The following is a 24,065-nucleotide window of genomic DNA, read 5'->3' on the forward strand; positions in this document are numbered from 1 at the left end:
CGTTATAGTGCAATTAATGTATTGTTTATTGTTGTGTTGTGGCTTTGCTGGCATGCACCCCCCCCCCCCCCCAAAAAAAATGTTTTGTCCCACCAAGATTTACATGCTAAAATCGCCACTGGTGTTTTGTATAACACGAACGTCTAGCAACCCGAAGTTTGTGAGTTTGAATCTTATCACAACTTTTGCATTTTAGCAAATTAGCAACTTTTCAACTGCTTACTTCATTTTAGATACTTTGCAACTACTTGCATGTTAGTGTCCGCTTCCCCTAACCTTAACCCTTAAACATAACTCCTAAACTTAACCTTAACCCCTAACCCTTAGCTAAAGTTAGCCAGCTAGCTAACATTAGCCAGCTAGCTAGCTAATGACGGCCTACCCCGGCCAAACCTGGATGACGCTGGGCCAGTTGTGCGCCGCCCTATGGGACTACCAATCACGGGTGGATGTGATACATATCATACGTGTCGCATATTTGTAACATTTTGAAAAATGTTCAAATTCGTAACGTATTGTCAATTTTGCTAATTTGCTACATTGTACGTTTTGCAAATTCGTAACATATCATACGAAATGGGTGATGGACATCCACAAATGAATACATACCATACGAAACGTATCTAAATGGAGTGTCTCTGATTTATATACAGAATAATATGAAATGCTCGTAGGCAGTTGTAAGTGGTTGTATGTGAGTCACATTCAAAGCATTAATAAAGCACTAAAGTTGTTTTCTGATTGGGAGTTTTTTGTGATTACTTTAAATACCACTGTAGAATGTTAATCTTGAAATCAGGCGCATTTATTATGACAGATGAGTATTTGATTTCAGGTGTGCAATATTCTGAAAGCGTTAGCTGCACACATTTATCTGTGACAGGCAACCCAATTTCAAATCCGAACCAGTTCTAACAATGATAACAATAATCCCATCTCTTCCACATATCTGATTTCCATCGCCAAGACCTCGTACCAAAAACTGCACAGAATTTGTCACATTCCGTTCAGTACGTTTATACTGTAATTCAATCACAGCATTGTGCAGTATCGAAATCCAAATATGTCCTTATTTTGAGTGTATAGATACAGTCATTGATGTACAATACCTAGGCGTTCTGTCTGGAAATATGGGACTTTTATTGGTGGAAAGTAATGTCAATCTGCGATTAACCACTTCGATTGGTTAAGATTGTGAGGTTCTACGTAGTTAGGTGGGGGCGTACTCCTTCGTCGCCGAGTGGTGTGCGAGCGACTGGGCCGTCTCGAAAACTGTCTCGTGGGTAGACTCAAACATATTATTGATATTGACCATAGTGCATATCTATTTTGGTTCATTGTTGAATAATACATTTAACGATACTGTTATATTTCTAGAAAAGATAGGTAAGCGTTTGCTAATTATTCATTTTCACCTCTTTTGGCGGGTGGTTTGTTTGAATGCTGAAAGGTGTCCAGCATGCTAACAAGGCCTAAGCTAGCCCTGTTTTTTTTTTTTCTTGGCAAAGCGTATGAACATTAACGTTATTTTGATTTACATTTTCGTATTTCTAACGCAAAACGTTTATTTTGCTTGGTGTAAATTTTCCAAATTGTGAATTCAGTCGAATTCGTCTAACAATGTAGCTAACTAAATCTAGTTATGTACTGTAGCTAGCTGCAGTAATTGAGCTTGCTATTATTGGAAGGGGGCGGGACGATGTTTAACCAAGAAATACACACCACCAACTAAGCTTGCTTCAACAAAAAACATGTTTGCTAGCTAGCATAGTCATTGTTTTTGTTTACTGTCTGTTGGAGTTCACTAACTAGCTTCCTCCCAATATAACCTTACTGTTCACTTGTCCCCAGGTATTTCATTTTTCAGACATCGTGGTTGTCTGCATTAAAATGAATGGTTCAGAATTTCTAGTGTAGTTATAGTATTTTAGCCAATCTGAACTAGCTAGTTGATCTATTTACAATACTTGCAGAGGTTTAGCTAGATTACATGAAGTTACTATTGCAATAGGAAAAAATGTGCCCAATGTATTTTATGAAAGGGAAAGTTTATGTACCATACAAGTTGTTAGTCTTGATCTGTAAAGGGCACCTGAAACATATGTTCTAATGTGGAACATTCTTACTGAAATCTTGTTTTTGTCTTATCTGGTCTTTTCCCCTTTCTCTCAAGAGAATGGCTGCTGCCGCTGAGGTGAATGGTACTTCTGCCCTGGTGAGGGAGGAAGAGGAGCCTATGGAAGTCACTGCCGAAGGCGAGCACACAGAGAACTACCAGACACTCATCGACGCTGGACTGCCTCAGAAAGTGGCCGAGAGTCTCGACAACGTATTCTCAACTGGTGGGGAATCGGTCATACAATCCGTTTTCCAAAGAAGCGTGATGATATTGCTTGAGGTTCCATGAAGGGGAGAAAGGCCAGGTTGTAATGTTAGGAATCTGTCTTGTACCCTCAGGCTTGGTGGCGTACGCTGACCTGGATGAGAGGGCCATTGATGCTCTGCGGGAGTTCAATGAAGAGGGAGCGCTGTCTGTACTGTTGCAGTTCAAAGAAAGTGACCTGTCCCATGTGCAGGTGAGTTACAGGGGGAGAGGAATGAATACAAGTCAGTTTGGATGATGATGCATTAGTCAGAAGTTGACATGGAGGGGGCTATTTATTTCCTTCTGCTCATAACACCAATACATGAATCATCTGTCCTGTGGTTTGCTTTCTAGAACAAAAGTGCTTTCCTTTGTGGAGTCATGAAGACGTACAGACAGAGGGAAAAGCAGGGAAGTAAAGTACAAGAATCCACCAAGGGTCCCGATGAGTCCAAGATCAAGGTAAAGATATTTTTTTTAGATCAGTGTAGACCAGCTCCCCAGAGACTTTTATTGCAGGTTTGGTGATGACATGGCCTAATAGACCAACGGAAGTGTCTGTTTTATGCTAAATAAATTCCCAAATGTTTCATAAAAACACATTCTCTGTAATCCTGTATGCACTGACCGGCCATGCATGATTGTTGCTGACACTGATGTTCAGATAATTCAATTGTTTATAATGCTCAGCACTCAACTCAAACAGTGGTGTGTAGCCTAGTGTACTTTTGCATTTTAGTAATTTAGCAGATGCTATTATCCAGAGTGATTTACAGTAAGTAGTGAGTGTATACTGTTTGATTTTTTTTAACTTTTTTTTTTTACTGGTCCCCTGTGGGAATTGAACCCACAACCCTGGTGTTGGAAGCGCCATGCTTTACCACATGGGGCCACTAGCTGCTGGAAAAGTCATTCAAAGCCTATACTTATTGCTCAAGATGTAACTTTCCAGGGCTGTTTCCCAAAAGTGTTGTAGCACTAACATCTTAATTCCATTGAAACTAAATGGACGAAAGATGATCTTAGTACTACGATGCTTTTATGAAACCCTGCCCTGTGCGACTATTTTTGCCATGTAATGTTAATACAAAATCGGACAACCCCATAGTAGAATAGTTTACCTATTTACTTAGTCGGCTTGTAGTTTTCTATTCGAGATAAATATGCTTGTCAATGCACAACAATTCTTAATGGCTCTGCCATTTACTGGTTGCTGAAATTCTAATACCTAATTTCAGGTTGACAAAACAAAGTATAGTGTAGAGAATCATCTAAACCGCTGTGAAATATACTTTACGTAACCAAAAATGTAGTATTTTCAGCTGTTTGAAGCTGGTGTACAAAAGTGAAAGACACAAATGAAACTTTAATGAAAAATACACCTGAAAATCACTCATTCCTTTAATTTACAGTGTTTATATAACACTGGAAACAATATTTTTTTTGTGATCAAATGTTCCATTTTGGTGTTTATAATAAGGTTGGTAGCAACATGAAAAACTGTTGTGGGGATCTATTGCAGCTCAAGTCGACGACAAAATTGGCAATGCTCTCTGGGCTGGCTGGCTAGTTAGCTAGGTATGTAGCAAGCAAATGTAGCTACTCACAATACCATAGACAATATCAGCATGTAAAGTAGCTAGTTAGCTTTAAAATCGCCTAAACAAACTACAGTCTAAAATCTCTAATGTTCAACCTAGACAGATGTGCCTCACAGTGAGGTCTTACATTTACAACAGCAGATACACTATATATAAGTATTTGGAGATCACTTCAAATTAGTGGATTCCGCTATTTTAGCCGTTGCTAAACCATTGCTGACAGGTGTATAAAATCGAGCACACAGTAGTCTCCATAGACAAACATTGGCAGTAGAATGGCCTTACTGAAATGCTCAGTGACTTTTAACGTGCCACTGTCATAGGATATCACCTTTCCAACAAGTGCCCCGGTCAACTGTAAGTGCTGTTAATGTGAAGTGGAAATGTCTAGGCGCAACAACGGCTCAGCAGCGAAGTGGTAGACCACACAAGCTCACAGAACAGGACCACTGAGAGCTGAAGCATGTATAAAAACTTTTTTTTTTTAAATAATGCCTTCCCTCGATTGCAACACTCAATACCGAGTTCCAAACTGCGTCTGGAAGCAATGTCAACACATTAACTGTGGCTGCAGTGGCGTAAAGTTTGGCGCCCAATATCCGTGCCCGATCTTACTAATGCTCTTGTGGCTGAATGGAAGCAAGTCTCTGCAACAATGTTCCAATGTCTAGTGGAATGCCTTCCCAGAACAGTGAAGTCTGTTATTGCAGCAAAGGGTGGTGGGCAACTCCATATTAATACTCATGATTTTGGAATGAGATGTTCGGGCGAGCAGGTGTAGGTAGTCCTGAGGCATGGTCCTAGGGCTCAGGTCCTCAGAGGGAGAGAAAAAGAGGGAGAGAGAGAATTAGAGAGGGTGTACTTAAATTCACACAGGACACCGGATAAGACAGGAGAAATGTTCCAGATATAACAGACTGACCCTAGCCCCGCAACACACAAACTACTGCAGCATAAATACTAGAGGCTAAGACAGGAGGGGTCAGGTGACACTGACCCCGTTTGACGATACCCCCAGACGGGTCTTGAATAAAGACTTCAATAAAGACTTAAAGGTTGAGACGGAGTCTGCATCTCTCTCACATAGTAGCCGTATTTAGCACTAACTGAAGTTTATTTAGTGCTTTAGTCAGAAAGTAGAGCATTGCAGTAGTCTAACCTAGAAGTGACAAAAGCATGGATATATTTTTCTGCGTCATTTTTGGACAAAGTTAAAGATTTTTGCAATGTTACGTAGATGGGGGGAAAAAAGCTGTCCTTGAAACAGTCTTGATGTGTTCGTCAAAAGAGAGATCAGGGTCCAGAGTAACGCTGAGGTCCTTCAGTTTTTTTCATTTGAGACGACTGTCCAACCATCAAGATGAATTGTCAGATTCAACAGAAGATCTCTTTTTCTTGGTACCTAGAACAAGCATATCTGTTTTGTTTGAGTTTGAAAGCAGAACATTTGCCGCCATCCACTTCCTTATGTCTGAAACACCAGCTTCTAGGGAGGGAAATTTTGGGGCTTCACCATGTTTCATCGAAATGTACAGCTGTGTGTCATCCGCATAGCAGTGAAAGTTAACATTGTTTCCGAATGACATCACCGAGAGGTAAATATATATATATATATATATTGCTCAAAAAAATAAAGGGAACACTTAAACACACTTAAACAACACAATGTAACTCCAAGTCAATCACACTTCTGTGAAATCAAACTGTCCACTTAGGAAGCAACACTGACAATAAATGTCACATGTTGTTGTGCAAATGGAATAGAAAACAGGTGGAAATTATAGGCATTTAGCAAGACACCCCCAATGAAGGAGTGGTTCTGCAGGTGGGGACCACAGACCTCTTCTCAGTTCCTATCCTTCCTGGCTGATGTTTTGGTCACTTTTGAATGCTGGCAATGCTTTCACTCTAGTGGTAGCATGAGACTGAGTCTACAACCCACACAAGTGGCTCAGGTAGTGAGCTCATCCAGGATGGCACATCAATGCGAGATGTGACAAGGTTTGCTGTGTCTGTCAGCGTAGTGTCCAGAGCATGGAGGCGCTACCAGGAGACAGGCCAGTACATCAGGAGACGTGGAGGAGGCCGTAGGAGGGCAACAACCCAGCAGCAGGACCGCTACCTCCGCCTTTGTGCAAGGAGGAGCAGGAGGAGCACTGCCAGAGCCCTGCAAAATGACCTCCAGCAGGCCACACATGTGCATGTGTCTGCTCAAATGGTCAGAAAACAGACTCCATGAGGGTGGTATGAGGGCCCGACGTCAACAGGTGGGGGTTGTGCTTACAGCCAACACCGTGCAGGACGTTTGGCATTTGCCAGAGAACACCAAGATTGGCAAATTCGCCACTGGCGCCCTGTGCTCTTCACAGATGAAAGCAGGTTCACACTGAGCACGTGGCAGTCTGGAGATGCCGTGGAGAACGTTCTGCTGCCTGCAACATCCTCCAGCATGAACGGTTTGGCGGTGGGTCAGTCATGGTGTGGGGTGGCATTTCTTTGGGGGGCCGCACAGCCCTCCATGTGTTCGCCAGAGGTAGCCTGACTGCCATTAGGTACCGAGATGAGATCCTCAGACCCCTTGTGAAACCATATGCTGGTGTGGTTGGCCTTGGGTTCCTCCTAATGCAAGACAATGCTAGACCTCATGTGGCTGGAGTGTGTCAGCAGTTCCTGCAAGAGGAAGGCATTGATGCTATGGGCTGGCCCGCCCGTTCCCCAGACCTGAATCCAATTGAGCACATCTGGGACATCATGTCTCGCTCCATCCAGCAACGCCACGTTGCACCACAGACTGTCCAGGAGTTGGCAGATGCTTTAGTCCAGGTCTGGGAGGAGATCCCTCAGGAGACCATCCGCCACCTCATCAGGAGCATGCCCAGGCGTTGTAGGGAGGACATACAGGCACGTGGAGGCCACACACACTACTGAGCCTCATTTTGACTTGTTTTAAGGACATTACATCAAAGTTGGATCAGGCTGTAGTGTGATTTTCCACTTTAATTTTGAGTGTGACTCCAAATCCAGACCTCCATGGGTTTGATACATTTCATTTCCATTGATAATTTGTGTGATTTTGTTGCCAGCACATTCAATTTAAAGAAAAAAGTATTTAATAAGAATATTTCATTCATTCAGATCTAGGATGTGTTATTTAAATGTTCCCTTTGTTTTTTTGAGCAGTGTATATAGTGAAAACAATAGTCCTACAACGGAGCTTTGAGGAACACCGAAATTTACAGTTGATTTGTCAGAGGACAAACCATCCAGAGACTAACTGATATCTTTCCGACAGATAAGATCTAAACCAGGCCAGAAGTTGTCCATGTAGACCAATTTGTGTTTCCAATCTCTCCTAAAGAATGTGGTGCTCGATGGTATCAAAAGCAGCACTAAGGTCTAGGAGCACGAGGACTGATACAGAGCCTCGGTCTGACGCCATTTAAAAGATAATATACCACCTTCACAAGTGCAGTCTCCGTGCTATGATGGGGTCTAAACCAGACTGAAGCGTTTCGTATACGTTGTTTGTCTTCAGGAAGGCAAGTGAGTTGTGGGCAACAGCTTTTTCAAAACAAATTGAGAGGAATGGGAGACTTGATACAGACTGATAGTTTTTAAAATATTTTTGGGGTCAAGGTTTGGCTTTTTGAAGAGGCTTTATTATTGCCACTTTTAGTGAGTTTGGTACACATCCGGTGGATAAAGAGCTGTTTATTATGGTCAACATAGGAGACCAAGCACTGGAAGCGGCTCTTTCAGTAGTTTAGTTGGAATAGGGTATGCAGCTTGAAGGTTTAGAGGCCATGATTATTTTCATCAGTTTATCAGTCAACTGAAGTAAAGTCATTAGACCTCATTTATGGATTTAATTTGACTGGCCATGGGTGAGCCTGGGAGGGCATAGGCTCACACACTGGGGAGCCAGGCCCAGCCAATACAAATACATTTTTCTGCACAAAAGGACTTTATTACAGATAGAAATACTCCTCAGTTTAATCAGCTGTCCGAGTGGCTGGTCTCGGACAATCTCGTGGGTGAAGAAGCCAGACGTGGAGGTCCTGGGCTGTCGTGGTTACAAGTGGGCATGCTAGGTTACACGTAGGCTGGTGTGGTGTCATATTATCTAAATCAATGCTGGGAGGTGGCTTATGGTGCACATTGTGAGAAATAAGCTTTTTGTTTATATGGAACATTTAATATTTTATTTCAGCTCAAGACTTTACATGTTGTTTTTGTTCAGTATGTATTTTTATATATATATAATATATATATATATATATATATATATATATATATATATATATATATATATATATATATATGATCAAGGCTGTTCAATATTCTGTGCAGATTATTATAGCAATTGTGAAGATCTCCACAGACCTACCACCTTTGCATGCTGTCTTGAACATGCACACTTTCTATGATTTACATTTAGTTACAGTAACCTCAAAGTGGCCATGGATGTTTTACTAATGTTAAGGTTGAATAAATACTGTTACATTAGTTTAAGAGACTTAACTTTAGTATTTTTACTGTATTACAAAAGTAAAATTGAATTGTGTTTGGTTGGCAACTAGTGTTGAGCAATTATTGCTTTTTGAGGGCGGTTCAATTATATAAATTATTTGTAAAATTCTGACATTAAATGCACTAGGGATGCACGATATACCAGTGAACATATCGGAATCGGCCGACAAAAATGCCAACGTCGGTATTGGTCCGATGTCTATTTTAACGACGTGCAAAACCGATGTCAATGCTGACGTGCATACCTACAGCATTCCTAACCTAGCCCACAATGTCTGCTGTGTGGATTGAGCAGTCATTTGAAAGAGTAAGAACATTTCAGCGAGACAACTCAAAGGCGAAATCCATTAAAGCCAAGATAATGGAATTCATTGCCCTTGACAATCAACTGTCGTGGGTGATGTTGTCTTTCCCCGACTGGTCGAGCACCGGTACACGAAGCAATAAAATGGGGTATCAGTCCACTTGGTGACACCCACAACACAACTGTGACGAGTTTATGCAAATATTAACATTGTTGCTGATATCGCTGGACTGTGACTGTGAAATCACATTCCCAGTCCGCCTATTTGGTGTAATGACATTCATATTGCACTGTACAGCTTTACCTAGTGTTTGGGGATCAATGAAATGGGGTATCAGTCTACTCAATACCCAATATATTTTTTCCCAATGTTATCAGATTCCCAAACATTCACGCAGTATTTTTCCTCTGGAAAAGTGTTCAATACCCACAGGTTGACAAATGTAGCTCAATTCAGTTGTTTCAGAGTCCCGTAATAAGAGCTACGACACTAATGTTCTCTGGGTAGAACGATACCCAATGTCATTGATCCACAATTAGGGTTGCAAAGGTTTAGAAACTTTCTGGAAATTTTCCATGGGTAGTTAAGCCTGGGAATTTTGGGGATTTTGCTTAAATTCCTCAAAAAGGTTAGCATGTAAAAGTGAACCTTTTTTGTGGTATACACAAGGCAATTCTAGGTCTTGTGGCATGTTTTAGTTAAACTATCCCCAATTCAGTGAAATTGCAAACCTCTGCATGCACAGTGCACTCTTCCATCACATGTACAGCTGATTCTCAAGATCTTCCACACTATGAGATGCTATTGAGCCCAAACCACTACACTGTCTGAGCTAAGGACTGCATGCTCTCTGGTAAGTTTTGTTTATAATAATGGGTGGGGTGAATATATTTTATGAATTTTTTTTTGGTAACTAGTAAATAGTAGCCTACAGCAAAGTGAGTTTAAATCATTTCTAACTTGTTAACAATTTCTGCTAGTTAGTTTTTGCTACCATGTGGGTTTTAACTTGCTCGAGCCTGCTAAGTGTTTCCATAAATGTTTAATTTAAATGTTTTTATCTTACAAAGGAGTTATTTGAATCTAACTGCTTAACTCTTTATCTGTACATGAAATTGTATATCTTTTTTTATCTTTACAGCAAAATGCTACGGGCACTATCTGTGTGGAGACAGTTTGCTGCAGCTAATGTAGAAGGAAAAGCAGTGTACATTTGCAAATACTGTGCCGAATCATATGTGAATAATGAAAAAAGATGCAGAATCATTTGTCAGTGCATAAAGGTCCCTCAGCGCTCACAACAAGCAACCTCTGACAAAAGTCTCTACTTCTATTTGAGGTGACAATGATGAATCAGACACCTTATCGATAGCAACAGCTTATGGTCCTCCTGGAATCAGATGTTTTTTTGACTCGATGGAGGAACGTAGTCAGAGAAATGCTGATGAGTGTCTTGCACGAGCTGTGTATGCAACTGGTCCATCTCTGCTCACAGGCAATATGTATTGGAAGAGATATCAGAATGTTCTTTGCCCAGCATATACCCCTCCAAACAGACATACTTTATCTACTAATTTGCTGGATGTGGAGTTCAACAGAGTTCAAGCAAATCATAGAGAAAGCAATCATCTCTAACGGGTGGTTGAATGTTTGTGGGCAAGGAATAATTAACTTAATCTCCACCCCTCATCCAGAGTTCTACAAGAGTACAGATACAAGGGACAACAGACACACCGGTCTCTACATTTGCAGATGAGCTCAAGGCAGTCATCAATGACCTTGGATCACAGAAGGTATTTGCACTGGTGACAGACAATGCTGCGAACATGAAGGCTGCTTGGTCTAAAGTGGAGGAGTCCTACCATCACATCACACCATTGGCTGTGCTGCTCATGCATTGAATCTGCTCCTCAAGGAGCATCAAGGAAATGGTTAGGTATGTGAAGGGTCATCAAGTTCTAGCAACAATCTACCTCACCAAGCAAAGTGAGAAGAATAAGAACACCACATTGAAGCTACACAGCAACACCCATTGGGGTGGTGTTGTCATGTTTGACAGTCTCCTGGAGGGGAAGGAGTCCAAGAAATGGCCATATCACAGTCTGCCGATATGGACAGCCCCATCAAGAGGATCCTCCTGGATTATGTGTTTTGGGAGAGGGTGGTAAAGCAGCCTGAAACTCCTGAAACCTATAGCAGTAGCCATTTCACGGATTGAGGGAGACAATGCCATCCTGTCTGATGTTTCTGCATGCAGATGTAAGGGAAGAAATCTGTACTGCCCTGCCCACTTCCTCCAAGCAGAGGGAACTGCAGGTCTGAAATGCATCAAAAAGCGTGCTGACTTCTGCCTGAAGCCCATACATGCCGCAGCGTACATGTCGGACCCCAGTATGCTGGTGAGATCAACAAGGCCTATGGTGTCATCACTACCGTTGGTGGCCATCCGGGTACATTTTTGGGCTTTTTGAGCCTGACAACGAGCTATCCTCAACAAGGTTAGAAAGTGACTGTGAAGTTGAGGCCTCAGTCTGATGTTCAAGAGGTGGACATTGAGGAGGTCCAGAGAGAAGATATGGAAGCTTGAAAGGAAGACAACCTACACTATAATTTTACAGATGTATGTTAAAAATGTTTTTGGGAGATTCAATGGATCATATTCCCTTTTGTTGTTCAGTGAAATCATCCCATGTGAAGAGTCAACTCATTTAATTCAAGTTCAATTCGTAACTAAAAATATTTGTATTTCTATTCGAAGGATTTCATAATTTGCAATTGTCTACTTATAAGGTAAAAGGTTTCTGTCTCCATATGATATGGTAAATATATCCAATGTAGATTTAAAAAAAAAAAAAGTTTTACATTTTAAATGCTATTAATATTAATTCCCATATATTCCCACGGAAATGTTCCACCTCTGTGTAATGTGTAACCTTATCCACAATCCATAGGTAAGGCTGTACAGTGAGATAAGTATGCCCCCATTGCAATTCTAAGGTATAATATACATCCAGTGTGATTTTAACAGAATTTTGTCAAATTAACAAATTATTAACTTTTTGTTTAACATTCCAGCCCCGTTTAGCATGATCTATTCAATTGTGGCATAATTCTACTATTTGTTTTCATTTTCATTACTGTCAATGTATTTTGTTGGCATTTACGTGTGTAACCTTTATTTAACTAGGCAAGTCAGTTAAAAAAAAAAATATTTACAACTATTTAACTGTAATAGAATGCTTAAAAGGCTGCTAAAATTAAGTCTTAGTATAGTTTATTTTGGCAAGGAAAATATCAGATATTAGTATGTCATATATATATATATATATACACACACACACTGCTCAAATAACACATCCTAGATCTGAATGAAATATTGTTATTACATTTTTCTTTACATAGTTGAATGTGCTGACAACAAAATCACACACAAATTATCAATGGAAATCAAATTTATCAACCCATGGATGTCTGGATTTGGAGTCACACTCAAAATTAAAGTGGAAAACCACACTACAGGCTGATCCAACTTTGATGTAATGTCCTTAAAACAAGTCAAAATGAGGCTCAGTAGTGTGTGTGGCCTCCACGTGCCTGTATGACCTCCCTACAACGCCTGGGCATGCTCCTGATGAGGTGGTGGATGGTCTCCTGAGGGATCTCCTCCCAGACCTGGACTAAAGCATCCGCCAACTCCTGGACAGTCTGTGGTGCAACGTGGCGTTGGTGGATGGAGCGAGACATGATGTCCCAGATGTGCTCAATTTGGATTCAGGTCTGGGGAACGGGCGGGCCAGTCCATAGCATCAATGCCTTCCTCTTGCAGGAACTGCTGACACACTCCAGCCACATGAGGTCTAGCATTGTCTTGCATTAGGAGGAACCCAGGGCCAACCGCACCAGCATATGGTCTCTCAAGGGGTCTGAGGATCTCATCTCGGTACCTAATGGCAGTCAGGCTACCTCTGGCGAACACACGGAGGGCCCCCCTAAAGAAATGCCAACCCACACCATGACTGACCCACCGCCAAACCGGTCATGCTGGAGGATGTTACAGGCAGCAGAACGTTCTCCACGGCATCTCCAGACTGTCACGTCTGTCACGTGCTCAGTGTGAACCTGCTTTCATCTATGAAGAGCACAGGGCGCCAGTGGCGAATTTGCCAATCTTGGTGTTCTCTGGCAAATGCCAAACGTCCTGCATGGTGTTTGGCTGTAAGCACAACCCCCACCTGTTGACGTCGGGCCCTCATACCACCCTCATGGAGTCAGTTTCTGACCGTTTGAGCAGACACATGCACATTTGTGGCCTGCTGGAGGTAATTTTGCAGGGCTCTGGCAGTGCTTCTCCTGCTCCTCCTTGCACAAAGGCGGAAGTAGCGATCCTGCTGCTGGGTTGTTGCCCTCCTACAGCCTCCTCCACATCTCCTGATGTACTGGCCTGTCTCCTGGTAGCACCTCCATGCTCTGGACACTACGCTGACAGACACAGCAAACCTTCTTGCCACAGCTCGCATTGATGTGCCATCCTGGATGAGCTGCACTACCTGAGCCACTTGTGTGGGTTGTAGACTCTGTCTCATATTACCACTAGAGTGAAAGCACCGCCAAGCATAAAAAAATGACCAAAACATCAGTCAGGAAGCATAGGAACTGAGAAGTGGTCTGTGGTCCCTACCAGCAGAACCACTCCTTTATTGGGGGTGTCTTGCTAATTGCCTATAATTTCCATCTGTTGTCTATTCTATTTGCACAACAGCATGTGAAATGTATTGTCAATCAGTGTTGCTTCCTAAGTGGACAGTTTGATTTCACAGAAGTGTGATTGACTTGGAGTTACATTGTGTTGTTTAAGTGTTCCCTTTCATTTTTTGAGCTATGTATGTGTGTGTGTATGTATATATATATATATATATATATATATATATATATATATATATATATATATATATATATATATATATATATATATATATATATATATATATATATATATATATATATATATATATATATATATATATATATATATATATATATATATATATATATATATACACACACACACACACACACACACACACACACACACACACACACACACACACACACACACACACTCTCTCTCACTCTCTCTCTCCTCTAAATCAAATTGGCTATGCATGGCCTGTGTGCAAGGGTCTAGGAAACATTGTATCAACTTGGTCCGTTCTGAAGCTTGTGCTAGCAAACTTGCAACGTTGTGTAAAATAGTCTGGTCCCTCAGTTTCCAGCGCCAGTGAGCTCTGGACAGACACAGCTGTAGGCTATTTGCGCGAATGATAAGAAGTAATCTGGTAGGCCTATTTTTGACATTTTCCACGGAATCAGAACATGACTAATTGTTTTTTATTACGCTGAGTGGTTATCAAAGTTTTTAGGAACTATTGTCATTCTCAACTCTGTCTTAACTTGCCACCACTGTGGAGCGTCTCAATCAGAAAGACTTTCAGATCTGCACATTTATGGCCCTACATTTGCGAGCAGGCCAGGTAGCCTGCATAATCAGGTGCGCGTCCTTACTCGACATTGGCAGGAGCGTTACAAATAAAAATCAATAATAAATTGACAACTTGTAAATGGAACGGAATATACGTATTCCTCACAAGTGTAGCCTAGGTTGTGCGCCGCAAACAACTTGTCCATACTGACAATGAGAACTGTAAAAGACTAATAATATATTGAATGCATTAACATAAATTACCGTTACCAAACAAATGTTGTAAATTAGAAATTAAATTAATTAATGGTAAATGTACTGCTGGTGTGTAGTCCCCACAATGGATTAGTCCACTGAGACAGGAGTGAATCAGACCAGTGTCTCCTGTGCCATAATTTATTTGCGACTGCTCGACTAAAAGAATCTTAGTCGCCCAACAACCTGTCGACTAAATGGAGTCAGCCCTACCAACAATCAATCACTTAAGTCATGTGTTTTCCAGTAGAGCTTCCTAGCGATGCAACTACTTCATCCCTCTCGATCACGCATTCTCTCTTCTCGTTTTCCAGACAAGTAGGCATGCAATAGATTATGGTCATTGTAGTTAATTACCACTTATCTGTGCTAAACTATGTTGAATATTGGCCTGTTGGAAACTCCCTACTACATATCACAGTTAGGGCTACATCTGATTTTATCTCTAGAAAAACTACAGTCGGAAAATGCGCATTGGGCAAAAGAAATGGAATTCAAATAAGTGAACTGACATCAGTCAATTAGTTAAATGGAAAATATCTCTCAGCACCATTGACCACGCAACCAAATATCAACATTTTTAAAGGAGATGTTTCATTCTTGAGCCACTGTCTTAATCCTACTCTTTTTTTATTTTTGATTTAGTTGGAGATGTGAATCAGGGCTCAACATTACGGCTTGCCTGGGGCAAGGAAATAAGTAAATGGTTGGACAACCAGAGTGTGTGTGTATCATTTTTCATTCAGAATGAACAAGTAAAAAATCACTGTTCAAACTATTACCCCGAACAGAATTGGATCAGGCAGGGCAGTGCATGGTTGACATTCTGAGTAAATTACGTATAGGTTATAGCAAGTAGGAATATCTCATGTTGTATTTACACAAAGCAAGAGAACAATGTAGGTAGAGGTAAGAGTATTACCAAAGCAGTGCAAACTTGTTTTTTTCTCTCTTGAATGTCGGATATTCTGGGCCAATAGCTAAATTACATTTTATAGTGGACACTCCAGTGTCTTGTTGTAAAAGCTCAAATTGTGTATATATTTTTTTTCTCCATTTGGTATTGGGACATGGCCTATTAACCCAGTTTCAGTTTAGCGCGGTAGGAGAAATTTAGCATGCATTATCTCAAAGTTTTAAGTTGTTTTTGGAGAGCGTGCGAGAGAACACAATAGCGAGATATACAAATCTAATGAGAAATTTGAACAAACCTTAGTTGACCATCATTATAAAACAGAAATGATGCATGCTTGGCTGGGGGGGGAAATCCCTCCTTGCTGTTGTGAATCAAATGACCAAAAGCCTAATCCTACTATCTGAAATATCCATAAAAACATCAAGACAAATTTAAAGTTTTGAAGAGTATTTTCCAAAATGTTCTAATAGTATCTAAAGTTGTAGCACAATAGCTATTGATGACTTCCCAAATGCTATACAGGCCTAAATAGTGTCATTGATGATCTGTGACTTATATAAAGTATGCTTACATTTCCTCTGTTAAACCTACCCTTTTTGAAATGGCTTCGATAGCAACAATTAATATATTTTGGTAAGACATCTTTCAATCTTTCTCACCCAAGCACATTGGTAGTAGTCGGTGACAAATATCAAAGCTAAGCATGGCTGTGCTCGGTTAACCCTGGATGGGAGACCAGATGGGATAGCTGTAGATGGACTAATTATCTCATAGGAGGTGCTGTCAAACCTATTTTTTTTCTGATTTTGGATATAACGTTGAAGATTTGATGACAAGGTTTGTCTTATGTTGAAAATTGGAAACCATGATGACAATTCTGTGGTTGAAAGTACGCCCTCAAACTTTGTGTTCCCGCTCATGTTGTGTATTGGTTATGCTGACGTCTACATGTTCCCCAGGCTCTGTTGGAGCGGACAGGATACACCTTGGACGTCACCACGGGACAGAGGAAATATGGAGGGCCCCCACCAGAGGAAGTGTTCCAGGGAGCACAGCCTGGGATTGGAACTGAGGTAAAGATGTACCATTTATAACATTGTGGCAAAGCCTATGACTGATAAGAGATGCGTTTGTAAGACTTTGGCCCCAAGAATGGCAACAGACTTTTATAGCAGCATTACAGCAGACTTCCCCTGCTGAAGTATCATGAGCTGATCTGATTACATTGTGGAACCCTCACTGATCTAGGCTCTGTTTTCTGCCTTCAGGTGTTTGTGGGAAAGATCCCCAGAGATCTGTATGAAGACGAGCTGGTGCCATTGTTTGAGAAGGCGGGAACAATCTGGGACCTGAGGCTAATGATGGACCCTCTGTCGGGTCAGAACCGGGGATACGCCTTCATCACCTTCTGCGGCAAGGATGCAGCAGCTGAGGCGGTGAAACTTGTAAGTCCCTGCAGTCAGTCAAGTCTTACTTCACCTTCTAAGAACCAAGCGGCTTGTTTCCCAAACACAGATGAAGCCTAGGCCTTGACTAAAAATCACTTTCAATAGAGAATCTCCATTGTGTTTTTTTTTTTTTTTAGTCTAGGGCAGTGGTTTCCAACCTTTTCCAGATCACATTCTGAGTCAAAATGCAATCTGAGATCTATCGCTCAGATGTTTTTTTTTTTTCATTAAACAGTCCTTCCGCGATGATATTTGTGCAATAGGCTATAGGCCCAATACATTATCACTGCATATTGACTATGCTTGAATTGCCCAGCCAATGTTCTTCTCAGACCATTTTATAATTATATTTGAAAAAATGACATATGATCACACTGCTAATAGATAATTTGTGTTACTTTTTTTTTTACTAGACTGATGGCCTGCATCAGTCTGAGGGGGGGGGGGTGAGGCGAGCAGCGGTGAGGTTGCCTCTCTCCTGACTGTGCTCTCCCTCCCTCTGCTGAGAAAAGGGGACAGTCTTTCAAGTCACACTGTACTATTTCTGTCTCATGCACCAATTCATGTTATTACTCTGATGACCAGAGTGTAATATTCCTCTAAAAATGACAAGCTGCTAATAATAACAACGGAACACTTTGCTATACTCATTAATTGCAGCTTAAGTGGAAGTAGGGAGAATGCACATTTTATGGCTTATAAATGTTGACGGCAGTTCCTCAAGGACAAAACGAGAAAAAAAAGGAAGAAAAAAAGAGGACTGCAGTTCCTCGCAATAAAATGACAGCTCTTAAGCCATCTTAACTCGATTCTTGTTTTCAGTGTGATAACTATGAAATCCGGTCTGGGAAATACCTTGGAGTGTGCATATCTGTCGCAAACAACCGCCTGTTTGTTGGATCTATCCCAAAGAACAAGACCAGAGAGAGCATATTGGAGGACTTTGGCAAAGTCACAGGTCAGAAAGTCATTTTGTTTTATGTTCTGTGGGTTGTCATTGGTCAGATATCAGTCATGTGACGCCAGTCTCCCTCTTCCTCCAGAGGGGCTTCAGGAAGTGATCCTCTACCACCAGCCGGACGACAAGAAGAAGAACCGTGGCTTCTGTTTCCTGGAGTACGAGGACCACAAGTCTGCAGCCCAGGCCCGTCGCCGCCTGATGAGTGGCAAGGTGAAGGTGTGGGGGAACCCGGTCACTGTGGAGTGGGCTGACCCGGTCGCTGAGCCCGACCCAGATGTCATGGCGAAGGTAAGTCATGTCTTGTTCACTCGCTCTCCCACACTCACTCTCTCATTTTACAATGACCTCTCTGCATAAACTGAGATTAATATGGAGTTGAACTGTAATGTTTGTGTCATCAGGTGAAAGTCCTGTTTGTCAGGAAGCTAGCCACCCCGGTCACAGAGGAGCTACTGGAGAAGACCTTCTCTGCGTTTGGAAAGCTGGAGCGGGTGAAGAAGCTCAAAGACTACGCCTTTGTTCACTTTGAGGACAGGGACGCAGCTGTGAAGGTGGGTTACTCTTAGTCCTTATTTTCTCATTTCAAAAAATACAAATGTTTTACCTTTGTATGTGTGATACAAATGTTCTGCTTTCCTCAGGCAATGGCAGAAATGAATGGGAAGGAGCTGGGGGGAGAGGAGATTGAGATAGTCCTGGCCAAGCCCCCTGACAAGAAAAGGAAAGAGAGGCAGGCTCAGCGCCAGACCACCAGAAACCCAGGGTGAGGTCACAGAGAGACTGTGCCTGACTAATATCTGAGTAGATCTCCTGTCATGGGATTACGTTGAACCTTATGTGTTATTCTTGTATTCTGCAGGTATGATGACTATTACTACTACCCACCGCCACGCATGCCTCCACCAGGTAGGGGCAGGGGCCGTGGTGGCAGAGGAGGCGGTGGCTACGCCGCCTACCCCCCAGACTACTACAGCTACGAGGACTACTACGATGACTACTACGGCTACGACTATCATGACTACCGCGGTGGTTACGAGGACCCGTACTACGGTTACGACGATGTGTACAGCATGAGGGGCCGTGGCAGCCGCCCCAGCAGGGGAGGCCCACCCAGGACCCGCGGAGCACAACCCACACGGGGCCGAGGGGGCTATACCCAGAGGGGGCCACCCATCGGCGGGCCCAGGGGTGGCAGAGGAGGGGGCCGTGGGGGACCATTCCAACCACAGAGGGGCCGAGGTACCCGAGGAGCCAGGGGGAACCGCGGGGGCAATGTGGGCGGGAAGAGGAAGGCGGATGTCTTCAACCAGCCTGACTCCAAGCGCCGGCAGATCAACCAGCAGAACTGGGGGTCCCAGCCCATCGCCCAGCAGCCCCTGCAGCAAGGGGCCGACTATTCCGGTAACTATGGTTACAGTAATGACACCCTGGAGTTTTCACAGGATTCTTATGGGCAGCAGTGGAAGTAGACGCATCAAAAAAGGTATTTGGCAAAATAAAAACAAAAAGTACAGGGGGAGAAAACAAGGAGATTGGCGCAATTTTTTTGATTGACTTTTTATTCTTCATCCCTCGCGGAAAAAAAAAAATTCACTGAGAAAAAAATGGACAGACACCCCCAGAATTGGCACATGATTGGCTGGAATTGCATTTTGGCCTGAAGATGTGAATGTAACCGTTTTGCTGAATCATTTCTTACTCTTACGGTTACATGGGACAAATGTCTTAAAACACACATCACTTTTACCTTCCAACATTTTGTTTGTTTATTTTAAAGCCAACAATGAGCATTTTAAATGTGGACAATTCATTTTCAAAAGTCTGAGGACATTAAAATCATGATCTTGCCTTGCAGGAAAGTTTGTGTCCAAGCCCCTCCCTCCCCTACCTGTATTCCCCTTATTTCTGGTTTCTAATAGTGGCATAGTGACTTGCTTGTAAATAATTGCTTATGGCTAGAGCTTCATATTCATTTTTTGCCGTGATGGAGAAAAGAATCCACAGGAAGTAGAAAAATTGAACGTTTTGTAATGTTAAGTGTATGTCAAGCATTTCTAGAGGTAGATCAATTGTGTTTTTTAAAACTGATATTATTATTATTATAACTTCCTATGTTTTCTTTGAACTTGCCCGTTAGTTTGGTTTGGCTTACCTTAAAAGCCATTGCAGTTTGTTCTGATGTTTGTATTTATAACTTTTACGTTTGTTCCGTTTCAATAAAACTCAGTTGAGCATTATTCAATTGTCAGATACCTTCAAATTCAATGGTGTCATTCAGTATTTGAGTCTACTCCTAAACCTACCTCAAATTTCACATTTGGAATGAGATTTTGTCAGCTTTTTGCTCAAAGAATAAATAAAGATTCCAAATGAAATTGTCAAATAGCGAAAGACTGGATGACAGAGAGCACAAATGATGTTTGAATGACTGAATAAAAAAGGATTATAACCCTTTATTTTCCAGGATATGCCACCCTCTTATGATCTGGTAAAGGTTCTAAAGGTATACAAATAAAATAAAAATGAACACAATAGTTGTACATTTTGTACAACGATGCAGAAATTTCTACCTCGCAATCATTTACATTGGACTCTACAGGAAGACCAGAACAACTGAGAATTCAAATACATTCCCCTTCCCTGAAGGCACTGGATCAGTTGCAACTCACCTCCACTCAAACACCATGAGGCCCAATTATTCAGTAATTTCTTATTACAGACTGGGAACCTCCAAAGGATAAAAATGATTCACAAATTATGAAAGTAATGTCTGTGCTGCTGCTGTACGTTTTTGTCTTTTGCTGCTGTAGCAATGACCCTTCAAGCCCTGCTGTTGTTCCATAGAGAAATGCTAAGAGCAAATGCCTTCGGTTTCATTTATATTATTATTTGTGTTTATCTTTTGTCCTTTTATTCCAACTTACCCAGGTGGTGAAGCAAGAGCGGCATCGCTTGAGTGAGGAAAGAACTCACCCTGAACGGTGTTCCTTACAAAAGGCCCGGGTGAGCTAGTTGAGTACTGTCTCTCCTCACCTACAACTGCTGCTAAAATCAAAGGGGGGGGACTTCCAGCCACAGTCATGCCATGCTCCTTGTTATTGTTGTTACTAATATACTACCGTGAGTGATGTAGGCCTACATTTCAATTGATTATTTTTGTCAGTGTCAACCACATCAATCCTTGCATCCTCAAACTAGGGTAATGAAGCTTCTGAATAATTGCGTTGTAAGTCTAGATAGAAGACAAATGATTTGAAGTTATTAGCCCCCTTACTTAGGATGTAGCCTAGTCATCCTGATTGACCAATAAGTGGTAAGTCACAGTATTAAAGCCAATTGGCCACATTTACTCAGAAGTAGATTAGTTTGTTAATCTACGGAATGAAATGGACAAAAGTAGGCAGTCCAACTCGAGGCTTTTCTATAAAGGAGATCGGCCTAAGCCCCCAACACCTGTCACTTGGACAATTCCCTATATGGTGCGCTACTTTCTAACAGCCGCTAGGGCCATGGTCAAACGCAGTGCACTACATGAGGAATAGGGTGCCATTTGGGACACACTTAGCTACACCCTGTTGTGATAATCGCTTCAGCTGTCACTGTCGCATTTAATCTCTAGAGGCAGCTTTCTTTAACGGAAGCAAGGGGGACTAGAATTCCTTTTATTTTCTCTAACCAAGCATATTTTTATTGGGCAATTCTAAACTGACATTGGCTTTCTGTATGATGAGTACTTTTTACTACTGTGGTAATTGATAACTACACTGATCCCAATGCCTTTGAAGATTACAATTTAGTCAACTGCTGGGCAAGCGACAACAAAAGACAGTGCCTGGAAATTGGTCTTTACATTTTAAATCCACAGGAGGGCAGTGTCTATTTGTTTTACTGATGTGCCTTATATTGCACCAGCGATATTTTATTCATGTTGTACACAATTTAGCTTTGTATTAATGTCTGATTTTAAAGGATTATATTTAATAAGAGTAGTTGTGTTTTATATGTTGCTTCTGTCACCAGACTGTACGGGAGCTTCCCTCAAGCTAGCCCTCACCCTGCCCTTCCTGTGGACCAGTTAGGTTGGGCTCATTCGAGATGGAGTGGACTTATGGGTAAGGTCTTGTTCTTTTTCTATTTTATTCTGTATTATACATCTATCATTGGAAATTGGAGCCCTTCATTTATATTAGTGTAAGAGGTACATCCATTGAACATGCTCTGAGATGTGATGTCATAATTGTTATTCACTGACATTTGCATAGAATATTCCAATAGGATTCCATTGATAACCTAGCATTCTGATTTGTTTTCAAGACTCTATTGAGTTGTTGCCAAACCTATGCTATGTTTCACAGGAATGTCTGATATTTGATATGGCTTTCTCTATGTGGCCCTTTTCCAGCCCTCCTAAAGAGACCTCTGTTATTTTCTCCAAACTCCCAGCCTGGGCAACAGTGGGCATTGACATCTCCCCTGATGAACTCCTGGCATATTTCCGAGCCCAGGCTGATGAGAGAACTCCAAGGCTACTCTACTACATCGATCTCCTGTCCCCATACCTCTCACCCCTGCTGCTAGTCTTTGTCATAGCTGCTGCTGGCTACCATGCTTATAGAAAAATATGTAAATGGAAGGTAAAAATTATATTTTCTAAAATATGAAATCTTACATTTGTATAAATATTTATTTGTATTGACACTATTTAATCTGTGGATTTCTTCTGGTCATTAATGTTTTGATGTGTCGACATCCCTATCCAGGAGTGGTCTGAGGCAGATGCCTTGTCTAAGCAGCTATATCAAGGCCTGGAACTTAAGGAGAGCCTGGCAGCAAGGGTGAGGGAGGCCAGTCAGCGCCTGGAGGCCCTGGAGGAGGTCAAGCGAGCTGTCCGTGGCAGAAGGGGCAGGCACTGTCACTGCTGTGGCTGCTCCACCAGATAACATGAAGACAGACTGCTGGACACCAGCCAGAGACAATAAAATATGAGGGAAAGTTGGGCTGTGTGTGTGTCCCCCATTTTTCATTAACTGAAATAAAAGATCCCATTTTCCATATGCTCAAAAAGCTTATTTCTCACAAATGTTGTGCACAAATGTGTTTACATCCCTGTTAGTGATTTCTCCTTTGCCAAGATAATCCATCTGACCGGTGTGGCATATCAAGAAGCTGATTAAATTGGATGATTATTACACAGGAGCACCTTGTGCTGGGTTGTGTAAATGGTATGCTGACTGCAGGAATGTCCACCAGAGCTGTTGCCAGAGAATGTAATGTTAATTTCGCTACCATAGGTCACCTCCAATGTTGTCTCAGAGAATTTGTCAGTACGTCCATCTGGCCTCACAACCGCAGACCATGTGTAACCATGCTAGCCCAGGACCTCCACATCTGGCTTCTTCACCTGCGTAATTGTCTGAGATCAGCCACCCGGACAAGTGATGAAACTGAGTATTTCTGTTTGTAATAAATCCCTTTAGTGGGTGGAAAACGTATTCTGATTAGCTTGGCCTGGCTCCCAATTGGGTGGGCCTAGGTCCTCCCAGGCCCACCCGTGGCTGCTCACATCAGTCATGTGAAATCCATTCAAAAGGGCTTTTTACAGGGCCTCCCGCGTGGAGCGGCGGTCTAAGGCACTGCAGCGCTTGAGGTGACACTACAGACCCAGGTTAGGGGAGGGTTTGGCTGGGGGGGGGGCATTATTGTAAATAAGAATTTAAATGATTTGCCTAGTTAAATCAAATTTGCCTTGACAGCTTGGCACACTCTTAGGATTCTCTCAACCAGCTTCGTGAGGTAGTCACCTGGAATGCATTTCAATTAACAGGTGTGCCTTGTTAAAAGTTCATTTGTGGAATTTCTTTACTTAATGCGTTTGAGCCAATCAGTTGTGACAAGGTAGGTTTGGTATACAGAACATAGCCCTATTTGGTAAAAGACCAAGTCCATATTATAGCAAGAACAGTTCAAATAAGCAAAGAGAAACAACAGTCCATTACTTTAAGACATGATGGTCAGTCAATACAGAAAATTTCAAGAACTTTGAAAGTTTCTTCAAGTGCAGTTGCAAAAACTATCAATCCCTATGATGAATCTTGCTCTCATGAGGACCACCGACACAGGAAAGGAAGACCCAGCGTTACCTCTGCTGCAGAGGATATGTTCATTAGAGTTACCAGCCTCAGAAATTGGCAATTAACTGCACCTA

General features: G+C 41.9%; 1 protein-coding gene across 6 annotated transcripts; it reads left to right on the forward strand.

Annotated features, from left to right (window-relative positions):
* The first annotated feature begins 1,183 nt into the window (after nucleotides 1-1,183).
* On the forward strand, nucleotides 1,184-22,910 carry LOC110514582 (heterogeneous nuclear ribonucleoprotein R). 6 transcript variants are annotated; one of them, XM_036970709.1, is made up of 15 exons: nucleotides 1,216-1,386; nucleotides 2,174-2,342; nucleotides 2,458-2,576; nucleotides 2,720-2,827; nucleotides 16,411-16,524; nucleotides 16,720-16,896; nucleotides 17,722-17,857; nucleotides 17,943-18,148; nucleotides 18,262-18,411; nucleotides 18,502-18,623; nucleotides 18,720-19,261; nucleotides 20,789-20,980; nucleotides 21,881-21,972; nucleotides 22,263-22,494; nucleotides 22,621-22,910. In XM_036970709.1, exons 2-12 carry the CDS (start codon nucleotides 2,177-2,179, stop codon nucleotides 20,818-20,820), a joined length of 1,872 nt encoding a protein of 623 aa, XP_036826604.1. In that variant the 5' UTR covers nucleotides 1,216-1,386; nucleotides 2,174-2,176; the 3' UTR covers nucleotides 20,821-20,980; nucleotides 21,881-21,972; nucleotides 22,263-22,494; nucleotides 22,621-22,910. The 6 variants fall into 6 exon arrangements, with proteins under 6 accessions (XP_036826600.1, XP_036826601.1, XP_036826604.1 ...); XM_036970708.1 differs by having other exon boundaries at nucleotides 20,789-20,871; XM_036970707.1 differs by having other exon boundaries at nucleotides 20,789-20,863.
* The last annotated feature ends 1,155 nt before the right edge of the window (nucleotides 22,911-24,065 follow it).

Source organism: Oncorhynchus mykiss, chromosome 32 (assembly GCF_013265735.2).
Source record: "Oncorhynchus mykiss isolate Arlee chromosome 32, USDA_OmykA_1.1, whole genome shotgun sequence".
NCBI classification, from domain to species: Eukaryota; Metazoa; Chordata; class Actinopteri; order Salmoniformes; family Salmonidae; genus Oncorhynchus; species Oncorhynchus mykiss.